We start from the raw sequence: 23,859 nt of genomic DNA on the forward strand, positions 1-23,859 counted from the left end.
TCATTCCGATCTAATACACTCATACAAGCCTGTTGGATGTCAACCCCTAGAATTTAAAACCTCCTTCACCCCCTTTATCCAGCCTTTCTTAAGACAACTCCTACCCTTCCTTCCCTCCATCACAGATTTATATACCCTCTTAGTCATCATTTTCTGCTCCTCCCTCTCTAAATGTCCAAACCACCTCAACAACCCTTCTTCAGCCCTCTGAGTAATACTTTTGGTAACCTCACTCCTTTTAATCTCAATACTCTAAATTCTTTGCATATTCATCTCTACTACCTCCAGCCTTCTCCTCACTGCAATGTTTAAAACCCATGCTGCACTCCCACATAAGTGTTGGTACATATCACTATATTCTTACATGTTTCCCTCTTTGCTTCCATGGATAAGGTTCCTTTTCTTCATAGATGCCTCAATATGCCACCAATTTGTTTTCCCTTCTCATTTCTATGTTTTGCCTCATCTTTTACAGACCTATCTAAACATATTTATTTCCTCTGTACTCCATCTCTCTAATCTGATATCCAATTATTCATTATCTTGCTCTTTCCTATGTTCAGTTTTAACATCCTTCTTGTACATACCCTCTCAAATTCCTCCACTAACTTTTGCAACTTCTCTTCAGACTCTCCCAAAAGAATTGGGTCATTGGCTAAGAGCAACTGTGACAACTCCCACTTTGCATAAAATTCATTATCTTTTACTCCCACACTTCTCCCCAACACCACAGCATTCACCCTTTTATAGTCCTGTCTATAATTATGTTAAACAGCAAAGGTGATATAATACATCCCTGTCTAAGACCTACTTTCAATAAAAAAAATCCTCCTCTCTCTCCTATATACATGTGCCTTGCTATCTGCATAAAACCCCTTTACTGCTTTTATAAACATACTACCTCTTCCATTCATTTGTAGAATTTGCCATATTGCTCCCACATTCACTTCATCATACATCTTACATGCTTCATTATAAAACACCTAGGCTACACATCCCCTACCCATAGGAGTTACACATTGCCTGGAGAATGAATGGTAGCAAGGACTGATCCAAGGAAGAGAAGGGTAGCCCTAATCCTTTACATCATGAGCTCCTTACCAGCATCAGGTACCCTCCTTGAAAGATGCTTATGCAATATAATTCTGCATTATGCTGTCATCTTTAACCCTTTCAGGGTCAACAGGCCCTTTCAGAAACTTGTTCTCAGGGTCGGCCAAATTTAAAAAAAAAAAATAATTTTTCTTATGAAAAAATAGAGAATCTTTTCCCGATCATAATGACACCAAAAGTATGAAATTTGATGGAAAACTTACAGAATTATGCTCTCGTGAAGTTAGTGGTCCCGACGATGTTTACACATCGGCAATTTTGCCCACTTTGAGCCCTATTTTCAGCCAATTCCAGTGTACTTATCGACAAAAATCCTAACTATTTCGCTAGAACTTCATTTTTTCTAGCGAATGAATACAAGGAACCACCTATTTACCAATATCAACTATCCAATACAGTGGTCAGAATTTAGCAATTTTGCCAATTTCACACAAATTTCAAAAGATGCCAATTTCCAAATAGGGTCCAGAATAAACAAGAAAGACATTCCTGGCACTAAAATAGCATTTCCTCTGTTTATTAGTCATGTCCCCATGCCCCTCTTACATTCTTTTGCTTTCCACTTTGAATTTTTATTCTCGCAAAAAAATAGAAGATTTACTGTTATGCAGACTACTGCATTGGTGTAGAAATGGTATAAATATTATCAGCGCACTTGTGAAAGAATATTAGACTCACCGGTTGACCTGTATTGGATGCATAGCATGATTTGTTTCCTTTTGAACTTTGGTAAAAATCGAACATTTCTGCTACTTTGAGTGCAATTTCAAGGTAGTTTTCTTTGTAAAACCAGTCAAAATCATCTCAATTTCTGTAATATGTTTTCCATTCTATAAAATGAGGCCAGGAAAACTAGAATACAACAGTAAATACCATACGAAAATACAGTGCAAAGTCACTGTTTTAATCCAAAAACACGGTCAAAGTTTTTTTTTCTCATTTCGCACTGTGTGCTGCAGGATTTTTTTTATACCACGCACACTGACCACATAGACCCATTCTTTCATGTGTAGGCCTACCAGCTTTCTCTCACTAGATTTGAGGGCGCTAGAATTTAGGCATACTACCAGGCCCGGTGGCCTGGTGGCTAAAGCTCCCGCTTCACACACGGAGGGCCCGGGTTCGATTCCCGGCGGGTGGAAACATTTCGACACGTTTCCTTACACCTGTTGTCCTGTTCACCTAGCAGCAAATAGGTACCTGGGTGTTAGTCGACTGGTGTGGGTCGCATCCTGGGGGACAAGATTAAGGACCCCAATGGAAATAAGTTAGACAGTCCTCGATGACGCACTGACTTTCTTGGGTTATCCTGGGTGGCTAACCCTCCGGGGTTAAAAATCCGAACGAAATCTTATCTTATCTTATCTTAGTACGTCAAAAACCCTGGTGCATAAGCCGTACTAGTACGGCCGAAACCCTGAAAGGGTTAAATGAGTATTACCTTAATATTATTTAAAAAAAAGATAACAAAGCCTCTGTTATCAATTAGTCTGTTGAACCTAACTGTGCTCACAGTTGTATGCTGATATTCAGTTTGTTGAACATTGTGATTACAGCTATATGTTGATACTTAGTTTGTTGAATGTTGTGTTCACAGCTGTATGTTAATATGTACTTAGTTTGCTGAACCTTGATGTGTTTACAGGTGTATGCTGATATTTAACTTCTAGAACTTCACTGTGCTCAAGCTGTATGTCAATACTCAGTCATGTAAAATAGCTAAGAGGTAGTCTCAGTGTATACTGTCTGTGTCTTATAAGTAATCTGATTGAATCCCATTCCACAGGTGCTGTATGAAAAAATGGTAATAATCGAATCACACTCGATCACCCACTCTCAGTAATCTACTGAAAGCCAAAATAGCTATCACTAAGTCCCATTCCAGTGAACAAAACAACAGTCTAAAGGGGAGCTGAATGAGCTTACCTTCAAAACAGGGGAACGGACTTTCCACTCTCGAGTACCAGCCTGAACTTGATGAGACATCAAACTGAGAAGAAACTCATGAATGTAGAGTCAGGAAGCTTGGCCTCAGATAGAAAAGGAACAGAATCGTAGTCTACAGAAATGGTCTCTTCTTCCTCAAAAAGTCTTACTTGAATCTGCGATGAACTGTTTCAGGCATCAGTCTCATAAGCCCAAGCCTCACTTTCTTCTTCATAATGGTAAGAAGAATGTGAAAAAGAATGTACAATCGTGCAGAAGACCTCGTTATCAGGACACTAAACTTTTCCTTGATGATGGTGGCCAAGCTGCATACAATGCCACAGATACTATGATGATTTTTGCCAGGCTGACACTATTACTGCAATTTTTAATTTAAAAAATGCAGCAAAGTAGTGTGGGTGTATAAATGGCTGTAAAAAATACACACTAGTTAACAATAACAAATTATATTCCTTTATTATACTACATAGGCGATTATCACATACATTATCATTATACACCTCTAATGAGGCTTCTGACTGAAAGCTCAACATAACAATAAGATATAACTTGTATGTGGATATAATTCATTGCTACCAAGCCTACATATTGTAGTGCATGCTACAACCAAGTTTGTCAATCAGGAGGCCTAGTCTGGAACCAGCCTGTTAGAAGATGACCCCCACAATTAACTATAGGTAGACTACAGGTAAGGCGATATGACACACCTAACAATATCCTTTTACCCTTATAATTAAATTATATAATGTGCTTCAGTTTCATGCTTTTGCACAAGCCCCAAGCTAAGTAAGATAAGAGGCTCACCCACGAGATCTCTTCACTTCTACCTACTAAGCAGGGAGGAGTAACTACTCTTTACGCTCTTGCTGAGTTATACAGTACTAAAGAATACACTGAAAAGAGTGGGTACCCCATAAATGCACTACTTATGTATACACATTCAATTAGTCAGAAAGAAAAACATATGAAGGCTTGTCATATACCGTATTTTGCAGCTTATTAGACGCACGTTTTTTCCATAAAATGTCTCCAAAAATCACCCTGCATCCTATTTACCAAAGGTCAGTGATGGGAGCTATAAGTTTGGGGTGTGGGGTGGGCTGTAGCTCTCCAAGTTACATCCAATGCTGAGCCACTTAAACTAAAACAAGTCTTATAAGCCACGAAATACAGTATATGTACTGTATTGTAATAAAAACAAAGCATGATTTCAATTTTCATGATGAACAGAGAGAGATATTCTGAAGTGCTTATTGACAGTAGGAGGGAAGGAGGCATGAAAGAATGACCTTTGACAGTAAGATAGAGAGATGTTCAAGTGATCTCAAACAGTAGGATTGAAGAGGGAGAGAGGAAGACACATATGTGACCTTTAGTATGAGGAGAAAAAGTGGGGAAGACCCCTGATAAGCCTCACACTCTTCCTTCTCTCTCACTATAAGCAGCTCATTGCCACTCAACAACTAACACATCCCTACATTCATATACATATGCACATCTAAAGGAGAGAATCAATTCTCAATCTAAATAATAACATAATTGAATATTTACTGAAAATTTCTAAAAGCAAATGTAATAATTCACTGGAGTGCTCAGACCTTTTATGAATGATCTGGCAGTGCTGAGATTACCATGTTTGTCCAATTCTCTGTAGTGTACTGGAAGAGAGACAAATTTGGTAACCTGAGAACCACAAGAGGCCTGACCTCTATTTAATAACAGAATATCAAAAGATATACTATCAAGGCACCTTGTTCACAATCACAGTAGACATGGTATGTTATCAGGCCTGACTAAGAATGGGGACCAAACTAAGGTCACAACCCAATTCCTTTCACTAGGTCCCTGGAAATTCAACCTAGACACAAATGAATAAAAAATAAGCTATACAGGTAATGCACAGGTGATCCCAGCATAACAAGTAATACAACATTCATTATGTAGTTTTAATATTAACAGCAAAACTATACATCTTTCTTTCTTTATTAAATAATATTATTTTTTTTTTTTTTTTTTTTTTTTTTTCAACAAGTCGGCCGTCTCCCACCGAGGCAGGGTGACCCAAAAAAGAAAGAAAATCCCCAAAAAGAAAATACTTTCATCATCATTCAACACTTTCACCACACTCGCACATTATCACTGTTTTTGCAGAGGTGCTCAGAATACAACAGTCTAGAAGCATAAACATATAAAGATACACAACATATCCCTCCAAACTGCCAATATCCCAAACCCCTCCTTTAAAGTGCAGGCATTGTACTTCCCATTTCCAGGGCTCAAGTCCGACTATATGAAAATAACCGGTTTCCCTGAATCCCTTCACTAAATATTACCCTGCTCACACTCCAACAGATCGTCAGGTCCCAAGTACCATTCGTCTCCATTCACTCCTATCTAACACGCTCACGCACGCTTGCTGGAAGTCCAAGCCCCTTACCCACAAAACCTCCTTTACCCCCTCTCTCCAACCCTTTCGAGGATGACCCCTACCCCGCCTTCCTTCCCCTATAGATTTATATGCTTTCCATGTCATTCTACTGTGATCCATTCTCTCTAAATGACCAAACCACCTCAACAACCCCTCTTCTGCCCTCTGACTAATACTTTTATTAACTCCACACCTTCTCCTAATTTCCACACTCCGAATTTTCTGCATAATATTTACACCACACATTGCCCTTAAACAGGACATCTCCGCTGCCTCCAACCGTCTCCTCGCTGCTGCATTTACCACCCAAGCTTCACACCCATATAAGAGTGTTGGTACTACTATACTTTCATACATTCCCTTCTTTGCCTCCATAGATAACGTTTTTTGACTCCACATATACCTCAACGCACCACTCACCTTTTTTCCCTCATCAATTCTATGATTAACCTCATCCTTCATAAATCCATCCGCCGACACGTCAACTCCCAAGTATCTGAAAACATTCATTTCTTCCATACTATTAATTTTTCTTCCATAATATTAATATGTATTATATACATAATAGCCTAGTATCTGCTTTATTTATATATCTGTTACCTCTATATTACAAGGGGCTAGTAACCTCTTCTTCTGTATATAATACTAAATGTAAAAGGAGAAACTTTCGTTTTTCCTTTTGGGCCACCCCGCCTCGGTGGGATACGGCCGGTGTGTTGAAAGAAAGAAAGACCTCTATATTAGGTATACAGTAGAGTATTTTAGCACACTTTATTTCTATTGTTGAACTTTATTCTGATATAACATACACCCCTATTGAGTCTGTAATATCAAGGGGTTTACTATATGTGTTGTCACTCTGAATAATGTGAGACATATAATGTTAAGACATTCAATGTGAGACATTCAAGACATTCAGTCTCACATTATTCAGAATGACAAACAATAACTTGAATGTCTCACATTATTCAGAGTGACAATACATAAAGTAAACCCTTGATATTACAGACTTAATAGGGGTGTACATTATATAAGAATAAAGTTAAATAATAGTAATAAAGTGTGCTAAAATACTCTACTGTATACCTAATAAAGAGATAACAGATATACAAATAAAGCAGATACTAGGCTATTATATACATAATAACTTACATTTATTTAAAAGAGATTGGTCAAGAACTCTAGACCTAAAATGTTATGTGTAATATGGGCTTCACAGGAAGAAAACTGATATACACTAAAATATGCAGTATATTGGGTGCAGATGCAATGGAATAAAAAATTATACTAATTCTGTATGGAAGAAGTGAATGTTTTCAGATACTTGGGAGTTGACGTGTCGGCGGATGGATTTATGAAGGATGAGGTTAATCATAGAATTGATGAGGGAAAAAAGGTGAGTGGTGCGTTGAGGTATATGTGGAGTCAAAAAACGCTATCTATGGAGGCAAAGAAGGGAATGTATGAAAGTATAGTAGTACCAACACTCTTATATGGATGTGAAGCTTGGGTGGTAAATGCAGCAGCGAGGAGACGGTTGGAGGCAGTGGATATGTCCTGTCTAAGGGCAATGTGTGGTGTAAATATTATGCAGAAAATTCAGAGTGTGGAAATTAGGAGAAGGTGTGGAGTTAATAAAAGCATTAGTCAAGAGGGCAGAAGAGGGGTTGTTGAGGTGGTATGGTCATTTAGAGAGAATGGATCAAAGTAGAATGACATGGAAAGCATATAAATCTATAGGGGAAGGAAGGAGGGGTAGGGGTCGTCCTCGAAAGGGTTGGAAAGAGGGGGTAAAGGAGGTTTTGTGGGCTAGGGGCTTGGACTTCCAGCAAGCGTGCATGAGCGTATTAGATAGGAGTGAATGGAGGCGAATGATACTTGGGACCTGACGATCTGTTGGAGTGTGAGCAGGGTAATATTTAGTGAAGGGATTCAGGAAAACTGGTTATTTTCATATAGTCGGACTTGAGTCCTGGAAATGGGAAGTACAATGCCTGCACTTTAAAGGAGGGGTTTGGGATATTGGCAGTTTGGAGGGATATGTTGTGTATCTTTATACGTATATGCTTCTGAACTGTTGTATTCTGAGCACCTCTGCAAAAGCAGTGATAATGTGTGAGTGTGTTGAAAGTGTTGAATGATGATGAAAGTATTTTCTTTTGGGGGATTTTCTTTCTTTTTTGGGTCACTCTGCCTCGGTGGGAGACGGCCGACTTTTTTAAAAAAAAAAAAAAAAAAAAAAAACTAATTCTGATGAGTGATAAAGGACACAGGTGCAAACTATTATTTTGACAATGTCCTGCTCTATGTAGAGCTTTATAAGAACATAAGAAAGAAGGAACACTGCAGCAAGACTACTGACCCATGCAAAGCAGGTCCATGTCATTCCCACCCTCCCAGATTAGCCCAATGACCCACCTAATCAGGTCACTTCCACTTAAGGAAGGAGCACCACATCAGACCAAGTAGCACAAGCTAGTCAGGTCCAACTCACACCCACCCACACCCACTCATGTATTTATCTAACCCATTTTTAAAGCTACGCAACGTTTTAACCACAATAACTGTACTCAGGAGTCTGTTCCACTCATCCACAACTCTATTATCAAACCAGTGCTTTCCTATATCCTTCCTGAATCTGAATTTTTCCAACTTGAAACCATTGTTGCGAGTCCTGTCTTGGCGGGAAATTTTCAGCACGCTATTTAAATCCCCTTTATTTATTCCTGTTTTCCATTTATACACCTCGATCATATCCCCCTAATTATACACCTTTCGAAAGAGTGCAGATTCAGGGCCCTCAGTCTATCCTAATAGGGATCATCTTTGTAATCCTCCTCCGAGTGTTTTCAGTGCATTTACAGTGGACCCTCGACTAACGCTATTAATCCGTTCCTGAGAGCTCATCGTTAGTCAAAATTATCGTTAATCAAGTTAATTTTCCCCATAAGAAATAATGGAAATCAAATTAATCCGTGTAGGACACCCCAAAGTATGAAAAAAAATTGTTTTTACCACATGAAATATTAATTTTAATACACACAAACTGAAGAAGACATGCACAGTTACATGACACTTACCTTTATTGAAGATCAGGTGATGATTGATGGGATGGGAGGAGGGAAGAGTGTTGATGGTCTTAGTGTTTAGAAGGGGAATCCCCTTCCATTAGGACTTGAGGTGGCAAGTCCTTTACTGGGGTTACTTCCCTTCCCTTTAAATCTCTCAAACCAACCTTTGCTGGCCTTAAATTCACTCACATCACCACTAGTTGCTGGCATTTTTTTAATTAAATCATCATGCAACTTCTTAGCCTTTTCACATATGATTGCTTGAGAGATGCTATCTCCTGCTATCTGTTTTTCGTTTATCCACACCAATAACAGTCTCTCAACATCTTCGAGTACTTGCGATCTCAGTTTCGAAAACATAGTTGCACCTTTGGCAAGAACAGCTTCCTTGATTGCCGTTTTCTTGCCCACAATAGTAGCGATGGTTGATTGGGGTTTTGTGTACAACATGGTCAGCTCGGAGACACGCACTCCACTTTCATACTTAGCAATGATCTCTTTCTTCATATCCATAGTAATTTTCACCCTTTTTGCTGTAGGGTTGGCACTAGAAGCTTTCTTGGGGCCCATGGTGGCTTATTTTGCAGGTGCAATCACTAAAAAGGCTGTGATAATATGAAATGTTCCGATTGTATGCTTGGAAGCGACCGCGGTGGCTGGCTGGCTTGTAAACACTGGCCAGAAGTGGACGCGTCTCAGATGGAACGAATAGTGTTGGTCGAGTTTTTTAGCACTAGTCGAGGCAAAATTTTTGCGTTAAAATGTATCGCTAGTCGGATTTATCGTTAATCGATGCCATCGTTGGTCGAGGGTCCACTGTATATCCATTCTGTAAAACGGTGACCAGAACTGCGCAGCATAATCCAAATGAGGCCTAACCAAGGATATATAGAGTTGAAGAACAACCTGAGGACTTCTATTATTTATACTTCTAGATATGAAGCCAAGGATTCTATTAGCTTTATTGCGAACACTAATGCACTGCTGCCTTGGTTTTAAATTACTGCTTACCAGAACTCCTAAATCCTCTTCGCAATCATTAGTAAACTGCACCTGCCATTTCTCTGACCATTGCATCAATCTATTCAAATTATCCTGAAGTGCTCTATGGTCCTCATTAGAGTGAATTGAAGGGCCTATTTTGGTGTCATCAGCAAATTTGCTTATGTTGCTATTTATTCCCTCATCTATGTCATTTATGTAAATTGTGAATGACAAAGGGCCCAACACTGACCCCTGCGAAACACCGCTTGTGATGTGCCCCCATTTATGAAGTCAGTAACAGTGTTCAGCTCTATGTAGACTTTTATCATTGACTTGATAAAGCTCTACATAAGAACAAAATGTCACAGTAAAAGTGTGCTTTGTACCCGTGTCCTTTCTTCACTATTGTTGGTAGTACTAGTTTGTATCCATTTCTACTGAGGTAAGTAATACAGTAAAGCCTTGATTTAATGGATCCTGACTTATTGGATTTCAAATTTAACAAACAAAATCTGTGGTTGGACAACATTCGGAAACTTCTTATTCTTACAGACTACTGGGTAAATTCATTTTGAATTAAATGTGCAAAGTCCCTTAAATCAGAATTGTCCAATATTTTTACAGACAATTAAAGTCTGTTAAATAAAGACTTATCTGTTACTGTTTTGGTCTAATGGGTAAATTAATATTTGGATTCAACAGAATAAGTCCATTAAATTCGAAAATGTCTGTTATTGTAACAACTGTGGACTTAAACAACAGACAGCTTTAACATCTTCTCCCCCTCTCCATTAGTCCAGTGAATCAAGAACAATGAATTAAGAACACTTTGTCCAATTGGCATCAAATTTTCAACATTAGTTTAATGTGCAGGGAGAAAGCTATTACCACGTGCAAGTACCCTACAATTAAAGTTACATTGCATAACTTGGACAGCTTTGTAAAAAAAGGACAAGGCTGAGAAAATCATTGGTCTCATTTAGAACTTGTCACTTAATTGGGAACTTTACAGTAGAAATATCTTTTGATACGGAATGAGTTACAATTTGATTCACTTAAATTCAAATACAGTTAAGGGATACTTTGTTCTTGAACTCTCCTCAAGGGAGGTTTCCTGACAATGGTGAGGGACTCTTGATCTAGGGAATTGTATCTGTGCTCCAGTTCCCTACATTAAGCCTGAATACTTTCCATCCCCCCTTCCACAGGCACTGTATAATTCTAGGGGTTTAGCGCTTTCCCATGATTATAATAAAAATAATATTCTTGAACTACACAGACTTTCCATCTCTTAATGCAAACGAACTTTATATGTGATAAACACTACTGTATGTGACTAGTGAGGCTCACAAAACATACTGAAGATTGTTATTAAATAGAATTAAGTGTTAATAGCTTGAATGAGCTTATTACAACTGCCCTGGGCCTGGAACACATAAAGCAAGAAAGATCTGTATGTATGTATGTATTATTATTATTATTATTATTATTATTATATTCATGGGGATTAGCTAAATTCTAACAGATCATACAGAATCTGAGGAATAGAATTCAATCAGGTTTGATCAAAGATGAGGGCTTAAAAACTGGGCCCAAGGAAAGGTAAGGTAGTTCAAACTCCTTGGATATAGAGCCCTTCACCATCGTGAAAGTAATTCTCTTGAATGGCAAAGTACAGATAATAAAAGAGTAACTGATACACTGATGTTTAGCTGGTGAAGAGAAAGAAATAAGTTTCATTCATCTGTGTCTATCATCATGGAAGCTGTAAAATGTGCATGAAGAAAATAGTCAATATCATCTTGAATATTTGAGTTGTGATGAGGATTTGAGGATATTTTAAAGTTCTTTAGTTAGTAAATCTAAATACAATGGACCTCAATATAATGGACTTTGATATAATGCACCTTGATATAATGGGCCTTTCAAATAATGGGCAAAATCCCTTAAGTAAACTGTACTTTTAACTCATTTATTTTCAATGTTTGTTGCAGTACAATATAAATTATACAGCAGCATTAATCAAATTTAATGAAAATGTGGATAGTTATTTCCCCTTAGTCTGTTATATAGAAGGTTTACCATCCATACATACCATTACAACCATGGAGATAGACATTCCTTAATACCATCTTCAAAGTTGGTGTGATGAGATATTCCTAAATCAGTGAGTCGTGATACATCCATCTCAGGGTCGTAGGGTCTGAGTGACCCAGCAGAGTAACTGGGTGTAATATGGTCGTGTGGTAAAGAGAAGATTCGAGACATTGTCAGGGTCATTTCATATTTTGTTAGCTTTTCTTTTCCACTCCACTGAAAAATCCCATCAAGAGTTTTACCCTGTAAAAAATAAAATTTCATTAATTAAGAGAGGTTATATACAAATAAAAATTAATAGAACACTATTACAGTAGTCTCCCCACCCCCATCTCTGTATCCATGGGTGATACGTTCCAAGACCTACCGTGGATGCCCAAAACCACGGATAGTAGTGAACCCTATACGTATATGTCGTTTTTTTGTTTACATACATTTTTTTTTTTTTAACAAGTCGGCCGTCTCCCACCGAGGCAGGGTGACCCAAAGAGAAAGAAAATCCCCAAAAAGAAAAAGCTTTCATCATCATTCAACACTTTCACCTCACTCACACATAATCACATACTTACATACCTACAATAAAATTTAAATGATAAATTGCACACAATAAAACACTACCAATATTAAATAATAATAAAATGCATTGTACATTATGTATTCATTCATTCTCATTCTCACTCACTCACTCACTCTCTCTCTCTCTCTCTCATGAACAGGATTCTGACATTTAGCTTAGCCCTCAAGAACGATGAAGCAGTGAAAAATATCTTGCTCATGCATAAAGACACACACACACACACACACACAGTTTAAATACATTTGAGAATTATGAATTGTTTATTCTGGAATTTTCGATCACAGCACTCAGAACCTGAGGTAAAAAAAAAAAAATAATAATAATAATAAGAAAAATATCTCAACACTCTGGCAACAATTTTGGTGTAATTCTCATCTTTGTATGATGTTTCAACAACGAATTATAGTCACTACAACATTTCTTGTGATGATGCCACAGTATATCCCTGTATATGAAGTGAATTTTTGGCATTTTTTTCTTGTTTTCATTATTATTCCTTTGTATTTTGTCTTCTAATATATTAAAATCACCATTTGGCATTGTTATATAATGAGGGGAATTATGGCAAACCAAGGTGAAGCCAAGAGTGACAATGGGAGGAAGCATGTCATTCATGGTGCTAGAAAGGATTTTCACAACAAGCATTCAACAATGAATGTTATGCAAACAAGTAAAATGGTTTTCATTTTTTTGGCATTTGTGGTAGGGTAAAGGGCAGATATTTTACTAAATGTCAAAAACTTACAAACATTATTTTTTGGAGGGATGAAAATAAGGTATATTAAAGTATTAACCACCATTATAAAATTAGTAAGGAGTGTCCAAATGACTTTTGGTATTGCCAGTTTATGCCCATTTGCTGCCAAATCCAATTTTCAGTATATTTTTTTTATTCATATGTTTGTTGAGCAACCTTAATGAAACTTTATATGATTATGTTTTATGCACTCTTATTCAAACAGTAAAAAATGAATGAACTCTGACAAAAAACAAAAAAAATTAAACCTTAAATTGCAATCTCCTTAATATTTTCAGGCCAAGATAAACAGCAGATAACTGAAACCACTGAAACGGAATCCACGGATACAGGGGCTCTGTATATGCTAACCCTAGCAGTCTCTTGATGGATGTGACAAATGTATTCCAGGCCCAAGGTAGCTGTAGTAATTTCATTCAGGTCATCCACACTTAATTGTTTAAGGTTTAAAAATCAGAGGTGTTCATATAGCTAAGATATAAAACAACACAGAACTCTGAAGAATGGGTGAGGATGTTGCTGTTCAGAGGGGCTATTTCAAAAGTGAAGTTTGGGCAAATGTATCAGAAATCTTCCCTATGAGGATAGACTGAGGGCCCTGAATCTGCACTCTCTAGAAAGGCATAGAATTAGGGGGGAGATGATTGAGGTGTATAAATGGAAAACAGGAATGAATAAAGGGATGTAAATAGCGTGCTAAAAATATTTAGCCTAGACAGGACTCGTGGCATTGACTTTAAGCTGGAAAAATTCAGATTCAGGAAGGATATAGGAAAGCACTGGTAAGGTAATAGAGTTGTGGATGAGTGGAACAAACTCCTGAGTGCCGTCATAGAGGCTAAGGCATTGCGTAGTTTTAAAAATAGGTTAGAAAAGTACACGAGTGGGTGTGGGTGGGTGTGAGTTTGACCTGACTAGTTTGTGCTACTAGGTCAGATGCTGTACTCCTTCCTTAAGTGAACATGACATGACCCGGCTTGGTTAAGGCATTGGCTTAAGCCGGTAGGAGAATTGGACCTGTCTTGCATGGACCAGTAGGCCTGCTGCAGTGTTCCTTCTTTCTTATGTTCTTAAATGAAAAATGGCTGCAGAGTAAACCAGTTAGCCAGACTTGAGTTCTGGAGGCAAGAGGTACAGTCCCTTTACTTTAGAGGGGTGAAGATGCTGTAGTTCAGAGGGACAAATAAAATATGATGTCAGGATGCTTCTGGAGAGACATTAGACAGCAAATGATGAATGACAATGAATGTATTTCCTCGTTTTGTATCACCCTACCTTAGTGGGAGACAGCTGGTGTGTTAAAAATATGTTCATGCATTTCTGGAAAAACAGATAGAAAATGATTGATGGTGAATGTGTTTCCTTCTATGACATGTGTTGAATGAAACACTGTGTTATTAGACCTATCTAGCAATATTTTGGTTGTGGCAACTTTCACAGCATGGATTTTGTAAGGAAAGCAAATAATAAAATAAATAAAATTCTATTTACCTTCATGATGAGAGAAATCAAATCATACATAATGTGTGCTATATCATTTACATGGGCTGGGCATCGCTTATCATGGTGAGACACAGTTGTAGGCTCTCTGCTTTTCAGAGCACTGAACAGACAAGTGACAGCACTTTCTTCCAGTCTCTCAACAGGTCCATAAAGAACAGGAACTCGCAATATACAGGCACCTGAAATAATTTAATATCAATTAATAATGCAGCATGCTCATGAAAAAATATCAACATACTGTGCAAATCTTTTATGATATTCATATGAGAGATATCCTTGATTTTTCATGACATTTACTGATATAAGGCAGTGCTGTATGAGCCTAGTGGTCTAGCACTAAGTTCTCATTACATAAGTCATCAAAAATCCCTATGTCATACTGACAGATATTTACTCCTTTCCTAGTTATATCAGTCATACTCTATTCATGTAAATGAATGTGTATACAATGTATTTTATTACATTTTGACATCTTATAAAGTAATACAGTAGTCATATAACACACATTCTCACAGAATGTTTTCAGTAAAAAATTAAATAAATAAAACAAAAGCGTGTACACTTCCAATTACTGATTCTTAGCCCTATTTTTTCCCAAGTTCTTCAGTCCGCATAACACATTTTCATGTAAAATGCTGATTTTCAAGAACACAACCAATGTGTTATGCGGAACTCCACTGCTTATATGTTTTATGTGTGTCCTGATAAAACACAAATAGCCTATATATAGGAGACTACTCCTTGTGAGTCCTTAGCTCTCCTCCAATGCTTCTTTTCTTGTCCTTAGACTTACCCTACTTCTACTGTTACTACTACTATATATCTACTGCTCCTTTGCTACTATTACAGCTTCTACCTTTTCTACTACTATTACTACTAATACTACTACTACAGTGGACCCCCGCATAACGATTACCTCCAAATGTGACCAATTATGTAAGTGTATTTATGTAAGTGCGTTTGTACGTGTATGTTTGGGGGTCTGAAATGGACTAATCTACTTCACGATATTTCTTATGGGAACAAATTCGGTCGGTACTGGCACCTGAACATACTTCTGGTTGAAAAAATATCGTTAACCGGGGGTCCACTGTATTGCCCCCTTCACTCTCCTTTCTATCTCTTGTAGCACAAACTACACCCCCATACTTTCTACTACCACTACTACTTCTATTATCAGCATTACTACTACCACTACTACTTATTCCTCCACTCTTTTTCCCATCCTTGTCCTCCTCGTCTGTATATACTGGCTCACTCACTCCCTTCTGTCAGTGTGACTTGTGAATGGTCCAATACGGAACAAAATGCCATCATAAGCTGTTCTCTCTCCTATGTTTGGGTTATACTGTACTGTTATTATGCCTTTTTGTTCTTTCTGAATAAAACTTATTACAACATTTTGGTCTGACTTGGACCATTAACTAGTAACACCAAAGCACAAAGAGAAAGGGAGCCAGTATATGCATATATGAGAAGGGACAGCACCAGTGGAATGAGATAATGTAGTAGAAAAATGGTAGAAGTGGTGGTAGAGGTAGTGGTAGAGACTTCCTGCTGATAAATCAGTGGAAAGTTTCAGTCAAATGGCTAAAAGCTCTACTAAGCAGATCACATTATGACTAAGACTTTCCCTTTACTTAAATTTGTTTCAGATTTGTAATAAGTAGGTTTACCTGGACACTCCCTTAAAACAGCTTGTTCTGCATGTAACTTTGTCTGACCATACTTGTTGAGAGGATTGCATTTATCATTACATTTGTAGGGAGGTGAAGTGCCATCAAACACATAATCCGTACTGATGTGAAGCAATTTACTACCGTGCTGCTCTGAAATATAAAATAATTCTATTTAGTACTAGTTCTAATAATGCATATTTATTATAAATGTTGAGTATCTGAACTGTGATGTAGATGTACTTCTAGCAGAACAGAATGGTGAATTTTTTTTTTTTTTTTTTTGTGGACAACCTGCCTCAGTAGAAGACAACCGGTGTAGTAAAAATAAAATGATTTTTCACACATGATTTACAACTCCAGCATTGTATCTATGGACATTTTAAAAAATACATTTACTTGTAAACATGTGGTTTCTGGAGAAATGAATAATGTGCTAATTCATTTATTAGTAATTTTATGAAAATTCTGTTTCAACAGCATATTTTTACAACTCAGTTACAATACAAAGCAAGCTGAAAATCTGGGGTAACTATAACAAAGAATGTTGACTAAATCAGAAATTCTGTGGTCCTGTTATGGTGCCTACTGCAAAGAAAATATCAGGTGAGAAATCAATTGCTGGAAAAATGTAAATGTACTGGGAATCAAGTACATGTGAAGACACCATCTGTATGAGCACTTACAGTGAGATTATTATTACTATTATTATTATCATACAAAAATCATGGTAAAGTGCTAAATTAGCAAGAATCATATAGTGGCTGAGGAATGGTGGGTATAATCAGATTTCATCCAAGGACCAAAGGGGTAGCTTCTATTCCATGGACCAAGAGCTCTGCACTATCATTAAGGAATCCCCCATGAAGGATATTATTCAGCATAAAAACGGCAAAGCACGAATAAATTACAGCATTCCAACCCACAACAATTTTCATCCTAAGAGAATGTCTTACGAGCAACTGAAGCAATATGGGCAGAAGCCTTCACATTCAGCAGTTGTGTTTCCTTATATTTTTTCTCCACAACATCGGGGAAACGCTCAGCTGCAGCATGGATTATGATGTCAGGCTTTACTTTTTCTATCAAGGCACTTACAGCTTCTGAGTCAGTTAAGTTGCACTTTATTAGCCCAGAACCAACTCTGCAACATCAGTAAATTAATTAATAAGCACCATAAATATATATATGATATAGTGTACAGTACATATGCCTGATAAGCAAATGCTCTGCATAACAAGGGACTTTCCATGTGTACTTTTAAATTTCATTCAATTTTGTAAAAATAAAAAAATGTATCATGTGAAAAAAATGAGATAAAAAAATAATAAAATAATAATAATAATTCCTTTCTTCTTCTTCTTCTTCTTCTTCTTCTTCTTCTTCTTATTATTATTATTATTATTATTATTATTATTATTATTATTATTATTATTATTATTACTACTACCACTACTACTATTACTGTAAAAATTTATATCTTATGTAAAGTATATTTTTATAACTGTTTACCTTATGGTTTTAATGGATAGGTTTAAAATATATGATTTAATTTTGTCTTACTCACAGTCACCATGCAAAGGTCATTAGCTCAATATGCATTATTTGGATTATCATAACTTCTACAAAATTACTGATAGAGACCAAAATTTATACTATCATACCTAGTGAATGCTACACCCACAACATCCCATTCTTTCGCTTTCAAGACCTTGACAACAGCTCGGCCCAGCAGTCCTGATGCTCCAGTCACCAAGATCCGTGGAACTTTATTAGCCATTTTTGTCTGAAAATAATGGCTAATGTATGTACATAAAACTTTAACAGAAAAATATATACAGTGGACCCCCGCTTTACGAACAGCTCCCAATGCGACCAATTATGTAAGTGCGTTTGTACGTGTATGTTTGGGGGTCTGAAATGGACTAATTTACTTCACAATATTCCTTATGGGAACAAATTCGTTCAGTACTGGCACCTGAACATACTTCTGGAATGAAATAATATCGTAAACCGGGGGTTCACTGTATTTTAAAAAAACTGGGATATACTTTACATTAAGCTTTCTTAAAAAACTTCTAGTAGTATAAGTTGCAATGTTTTGTGCATCCAAAATTGGATAGCACATCAAGGGCTTTTTATAATAGTGCTTTTTAAGTTGTATATGCAAATCATTGCTCTATACAGAGAAACTTTATAAAGAGCTAACTGTGTACACCAAGAGGTGCATTTCTCTCAGTGTATATACAATGTATATACACTGAGAGTATACTTCAATCCCTATTTTATGAATTAAAGTACAGTATTTTTGCCTGGTGGTGAGTAGGTTACATGCAGCCTTAATGACCCTATTGCACTAGATATGCTTTACACCCCATTAACCATTAAAATAAAAAATTATAAAAATACAGTAGTAGTGATACTGTAAAACATTTTAAAAGTTCTAAATGTCAACCATTATTCTCAGAATTTTTTTTTACCATAATTCAAATACCATTTTAACTATAATGATTTAATAAAGCTTCAGAACCATGGGAAAGAAGTGTTAAATATGTAAGCAAGTTAATTTATGGTAACTTTAAAAAATCTTTTCATTTTAATATGTGAAAACAAAAGATACATCATGTGGGATATATACACAAATAACCCGCACATAAAAGAGAGAAGCGTACGACGACGTTTCGATTCGACTTGGACCATTGACAAAGTCACACTAACAGAGGTGGAGCAGAACGGCTATATATAGGCAGGAAGAGGTGGAGGTAGTAGTAGTAGTAGTAGTAGTAGTACAAGAATTGTATATAATACCGACAAGATGAAATTAAGACACATGCACAACACCCGGGCATCCCCATCGTAGACGTTTCGCCATCCAGCCAGCCACTGGATGGCGAAACGTCCACAACAAAGACAACCAGACGCCGCACATGTGTCTTAATTTCATCAGTAGTTGTAGTTTACCGTAAACCTATGCACAGTGGCATGTACATTCACTGCTTTTCCTATCATGCTTCCCCTGTCAAGAAAAGTGTTCTTATCTCCCTCTTTCTCCGTGCCCTCCGCATCTGTGATCCTCAGTTCCTTCCAGCAGAAATTTCCACCCTTCATAATTCGTTCTCCCGTCTTGGCTACCCTTCCCATTTCATAGACTCTGCCCTCTCACATGCTAAACGCAATTTCTTCTCTCCCAAACTCTCTACTCATGGGAACTCTTCTATCCTCTGCCTTCCCTACATTTCCGGTCTTTCTAATCTCAACAATTCTCTCCGTCCCTTAGACATCAAGCTTACCTTCCGCCAGACTAACACTCTTCGCACTAATCTCGTTCATACCTCTCCTCCCTCTACAGATGTTCCTGGTGTCTACTCTATTTCTTGCTCCTCCTGTCCTCTTCAATACTTCGGAGAAACTGGCCGATCTCTTTCTGACAGACTTAGGGAGCACAAAAATAGTGTTAGGCTTGCCGACACTAACAATGCTCTTTTCTGTCACGTCAGAGATCATAGCCATCCTATTGACTGGTCTTCTGCTAAAACTGTCTTCCCTACTTCCAACTCGAACAGTCGCCTTCTAGTTGAATCCTCTCTAATACACAACTTTCCTTGTATGAACCTTAGCCCTGGCTTCGTCTCTGTAGATGCCTTCCTCTCCCACTACATTGTAAAATGCTCCAAACTTCAGAACACCCGTGACTTAACCTGAATCCTCATTTTTTCTTTCTTTTTCTTCTTCCTCTTCCCCTTTCCTATTTCCTTTCTCCTCTGGGTTGTCTTTCTCTCTCCTGTCTCGTGTTTCTGTTCCTTCTTCATTTATTATATTTCACCACTTCCCCTTTCACGCACCTCTGTGCACTTGCTCTCCCTCTGTGGGCATCTAGCTCTCTTGCAGTGCTCCCCTTCCTTTGTTTTTGACTGGCTCGTCATCCTTATTTCCCACTTCTACCACTACCACTACTACTACCTCTTCTTCTTCTACTACTACTACAACTACTGATGAAATTAAGACACATGTGCGGCGTCTGGTTGTCTTTGTTGTGGACATTTCGCCATCCAGTGGCTGGCTGGATGGCGAAACGTCTACGATGGGGATGCCCGGGTGTTGTGCATGTATCTTAATTTCATCTTGTCAGTATTATATACAATTCTTGTACTACTACTACTACCTCCACCTCTTCCTGCCTATATATAGCCGTTCTGCTTCACCTCTGTTAGTGTGACTTTGTCAATGGTCCAAGTCGGACCGAAACGTCGTCGTAAGCTTCTCTCTTTTATGTGTGGGTTATTTGTGTATCGTTCCAGTCACGGTATTGTGCCTTTTTGTTATTTATGTGGGATTTACTTTCATAATACAACTGAAATAATGAAAATAAACAATACTAAACTTTGCTAACTATAGAACAACGTCCAGTATTGGGCCCCTACTTAAACAAGATGGGTCCTACACAGATGACAGCAACGAAATGAGTGAGCTACTCAAGTCCCAATATGACTCAGTTTTTAGCAAGCCGCTAACCAGACTGAGAGTCGAAGATCAAAATGAACTTTTTACGAGAGAGCCACAAAATTTGGGTAACACAAGCCTATCTCATGTTATCCTGACGCCAAATGACTTCAAACAGGTGATAAATGACATGCCCATGCACTCTGCCCCAGGGCCAGACTCATGGAACTCCGTGTTCATCAAGAACTGCAAGAAGCCCCTATCACGAGCTTTTACCATCCTATGGAGAGGGAGCATGGACACGGGGGTCGTCCCACAGTTACTAAAAACAACAGACATAGCCCCACTCCACAAAGGGGGCAGTAAAGCAATAGCAAAGAACTACAGACCGATAGCACTAACATCCCATATCATAAAAATCTTTGAAAGGGTCCTAAGAAGCAAGATCACCACCCATCTAGAAACCCATCAATTACACAACCCAGGACAACATGGGTTTCAAGCAGGTCGCTCCTGTCTGTCTCAACTATTGGATCACTATGACAAGGTCCTAGATGCACTAGAAGACAAAAAGAATGCAGATGTAATATATGCAGACTTTGCAAAAGCCTTCAACAAGTGTGACCATGGCGTAATAGCGCACAAAATGCGTGCTAAAGGAATAACAGGAAAAGTCTGTTGATGGATCTATAATTTCCTCACTAACAGAACACTGAGAGTAGTAGTCAACAGAGTAAAGTCCGAGGCAGCTACGGTGAAAAGCTCTGTTCCACAAGGCACAGTACTCGCTCCCATCTTGTTCCTCATCCTCATATCTGACATAGACAAGGATGTCAGTCACAGCATGACAGTGTCTTCCATTGCAGACACTGCAAGGCTCCAGGCGGACATCAACCAAATCTTTCAGTGGGCTGCAGAAAACAATATGAAGTTCAACGATGAGAAATTTCAATTACTCAGATATGGTAAACACGAGGAAATTAAATCTTCATCAGAGTACAAAACAAATTCTGGCCACAAAATAGAGTGAAACACCAACGTCAAAGACCTGGGAGTGATCATGTCGGAGGATCTCACCTTCAAAGACAACAACATTGTATCAATCGCATCTGCTAGAAAAATGACAGGATGGATAATGAGAACCTTCAAAACTAGGGAGGCCAAGCCCATGATGACACTCTTCAGGTCACTTGTTCTATCTAGGCTGGAATATTGCTGCACACTAACAGCACCTTTCAAGGCAGGTGAAATTGCTGACCTAGAAAATGTACAGAGAATCTTCACAGCGCACATAACGGAGATAAAACACCTAAATTACTGGGAGCACCTGAGGTTCCTGAACCTGTATTCCCTAGAATGCAGGCGGGAGAGATACATGATTATATACACCTGGAAAATCCTAGAGGGACTAGTACCAAACTTGCACACGAAAATCACTCACTACGAAAGCAAAAGACTTGGCAGACGATGCACCATCCCCCCAATGAAAAGCAGGGGTGTCACTAGCACGTTAAGAGACCATACAATAAGTGTCAGGGGCCCAAGACTGTTCAACTGCCTCCCAGCATACATAAGGGGGATTACCAACAGACCCCTGGCAGTCTTCAAGCTGGCACTGGACAAGCACCTAAAGTCGGTTCCTGACCAGCCGGGCTGTGGCTCGTATGTTGGTTTGCGTGCAGCCAGCAGTAACAGCCTGGTTGATCGGGCTCTGATCCACCAGGAGGCCTGGTCACAGACCGGGCCGCGGGGGCGTTGACTCCCGGAACTCTCTCCAGGTAAACTCCAGGTAATAGGAAAGCACTAAAGCCGTATGGGTCGTATATACAGTGCCACGGACATGGGAGACAACCAGGTTTGAGGTATGAAAGGGAAGGATAGGTACAATTCTTTGGATCCAGAGACAAGCACCAGCATCAACTAATTATTATTATCATTATTATTATTATTACTTATTGTCAAAAACAAGCGCCCAAACCGTACTGGTCATCCAGTATGTGAATCGAGAAGCTGGGGAATAGGACATAATCAGGTTTAATCCAAGGAAATGGAGTATAAGTCCAGTTCTTGTGATCAAGAGCTCCTCACCAACATCAAGGACCCTCCCGTGAAGAGTGAAGATCCTCAAACTAAAGTCAACACTTCACAAATAAGGACAAAAATGTATTATGTTTGTGGTAAATTAATAACTGCAAGAACAGGTTGCACGATGTGGTGTGCAAGCAATGCAAGAAATGGTAATGCGACTGAAGAAAATATAATTACCTGTGAAGACTTCCTTTGTTGGGGGATTATAAGGCTACCACAGACTGAACTGTTTATTTTGGGTTTATTAGGGCCACTGACAGCTCACGCCGTAATGACTCCTTTTTTACACAAATAACCAGCACATAGAAGAGAGGAGTTTACGACGACGTTTCGGTCCAACTTGGACCATTTACAAAGTAATAAATGGTCCAAGTTGGACCGAAACGTCGTCGTTAGCTCCTCTCTTCTAGGTGCGGGTTATTTGTGTATCAAATCAAATCAAACCAAATCAAAGTTTATTCTTTATAAGGATTACAATGCGGGGTTTAGAGATTTTGGTTATTGTGTGGTTTACATGTTATAAAATACTAATTACAGAGGGTGCCACTAGAACACCTAGGAAGGCTAGGCATTTCGGGCATTTCCAGTCACGGTATTGTGCCTTTTTTAGTTATTTATTGACTCCTTTTTTGTAGATAATTTGTTCAGAGAACCGATAGGTTCATATATTAGACGTAGGTGCTTAATAAAGATATTAACCTAACTGTGCATCGCTTTGGAACCTTTGTATAGAACTTATGCAGCCACTATGTGCCGAAACATTTCTGTGGAAAATATTTTAATTTTCCGAAGCTATAGTGCCTAATAGGTGTTTAATGTGTCGATATGAGTCAAAAATGTATTTGACAATAGGATAGAACCAAGAGTTCCCTTTGCGCATGCGCGGATGTGCGGGGGTAGAGGTCGTCTCGGGGCATGGGGGAGGCGGGAGTGTTTTGAATGTACTGAGGAGGCTGGGAAAGCATGGAACCAGGAGATTGACGTTCAGGGCGGCCTAAGGATTAATATAGGCCTCACTTCATAATAGGAAGTGTTGTAACTGTTCCTGGTGGAGAGTGAGGGAATGTGATTTACGGGACCACCGTAATAGAGTGGTAAAATGAGTGAATAAGGGTAGGAACGGGTGACTGGCGCGTCACCATGGACTGTGTCCCGGGGAAAATTACCCTTGGTTTAAT

General features: G+C 38.4%; 1 protein-coding gene across 3 annotated transcripts; it reads right to left on the reverse strand.

Annotated features, from left to right (window-relative positions):
• Positions 1–3,490: 3,490 nt before the first annotated feature.
• On the reverse strand, positions 3,491–22,964 carry LOC128696999 (methionine adenosyltransferase 2 subunit beta). 3 transcript variants are annotated; one of them, XM_070095185.1, is made up of 7 exons: positions 22,682–22,800; positions 17,818–17,939; positions 17,110–17,297; positions 16,154–16,306; positions 14,466–14,656; positions 11,639–11,883; positions 3,491–11,308 (listed from the first exon to the last, which is right to left on the reverse strand). In XM_070095185.1, the coding sequence occupies exons 1-6, from the start codon at positions 22,685–22,687 to the stop codon at positions 11,641–11,643; spliced, it is 903 nt and encodes a 300-aa protein (XP_069951286.1). In that variant the 5' UTR covers positions 22,688–22,800; the 3' UTR covers positions 3,491–11,308; positions 11,639–11,640. The 3 variants fall into 3 exon arrangements, with proteins under 3 accessions (XP_069951286.1, XP_069951287.1, XP_069951288.1); XM_070095186.1 differs by having other exon boundaries at positions 3,491–4,718; positions 22,682–22,799; XM_070095187.1 differs by lacking the exon at positions 22,682–22,800 and adding an exon at positions 22,859–22,964 and having other exon boundaries at positions 3,491–11,883.
• Positions 22,965–23,859: the final 895 nt, after the last annotated feature.

This window comes from Cherax quadricarinatus, chromosome 49 (genome assembly GCF_038502225.1).
Source record: "Cherax quadricarinatus isolate ZL_2023a chromosome 49, ASM3850222v1, whole genome shotgun sequence".
NCBI lineage: Eukaryota > Metazoa > Arthropoda > Malacostraca > Decapoda > Parastacidae > Cherax > Cherax quadricarinatus.

Excerpts from the sequence above, each read along its gene's own strand:
- LOC128696999 (XM_070095185.1), bottom strand. Across the intron at positions 17,298-17,817 it reads GTGGGTGTAGCATTCACTAG|AGTTGGTTCTGGGCTAATAA; the intron begins GTATGATAGTAT and ends CTGATGTTGCAG. Across the intron at positions 14,657-16,153 it reads TGTTTTAAGGGAGTGTCCAG|GTGCCTGTATATTGCGAGTT; the intron begins GTAAACCTACTT and ends AAATTATTTCAG.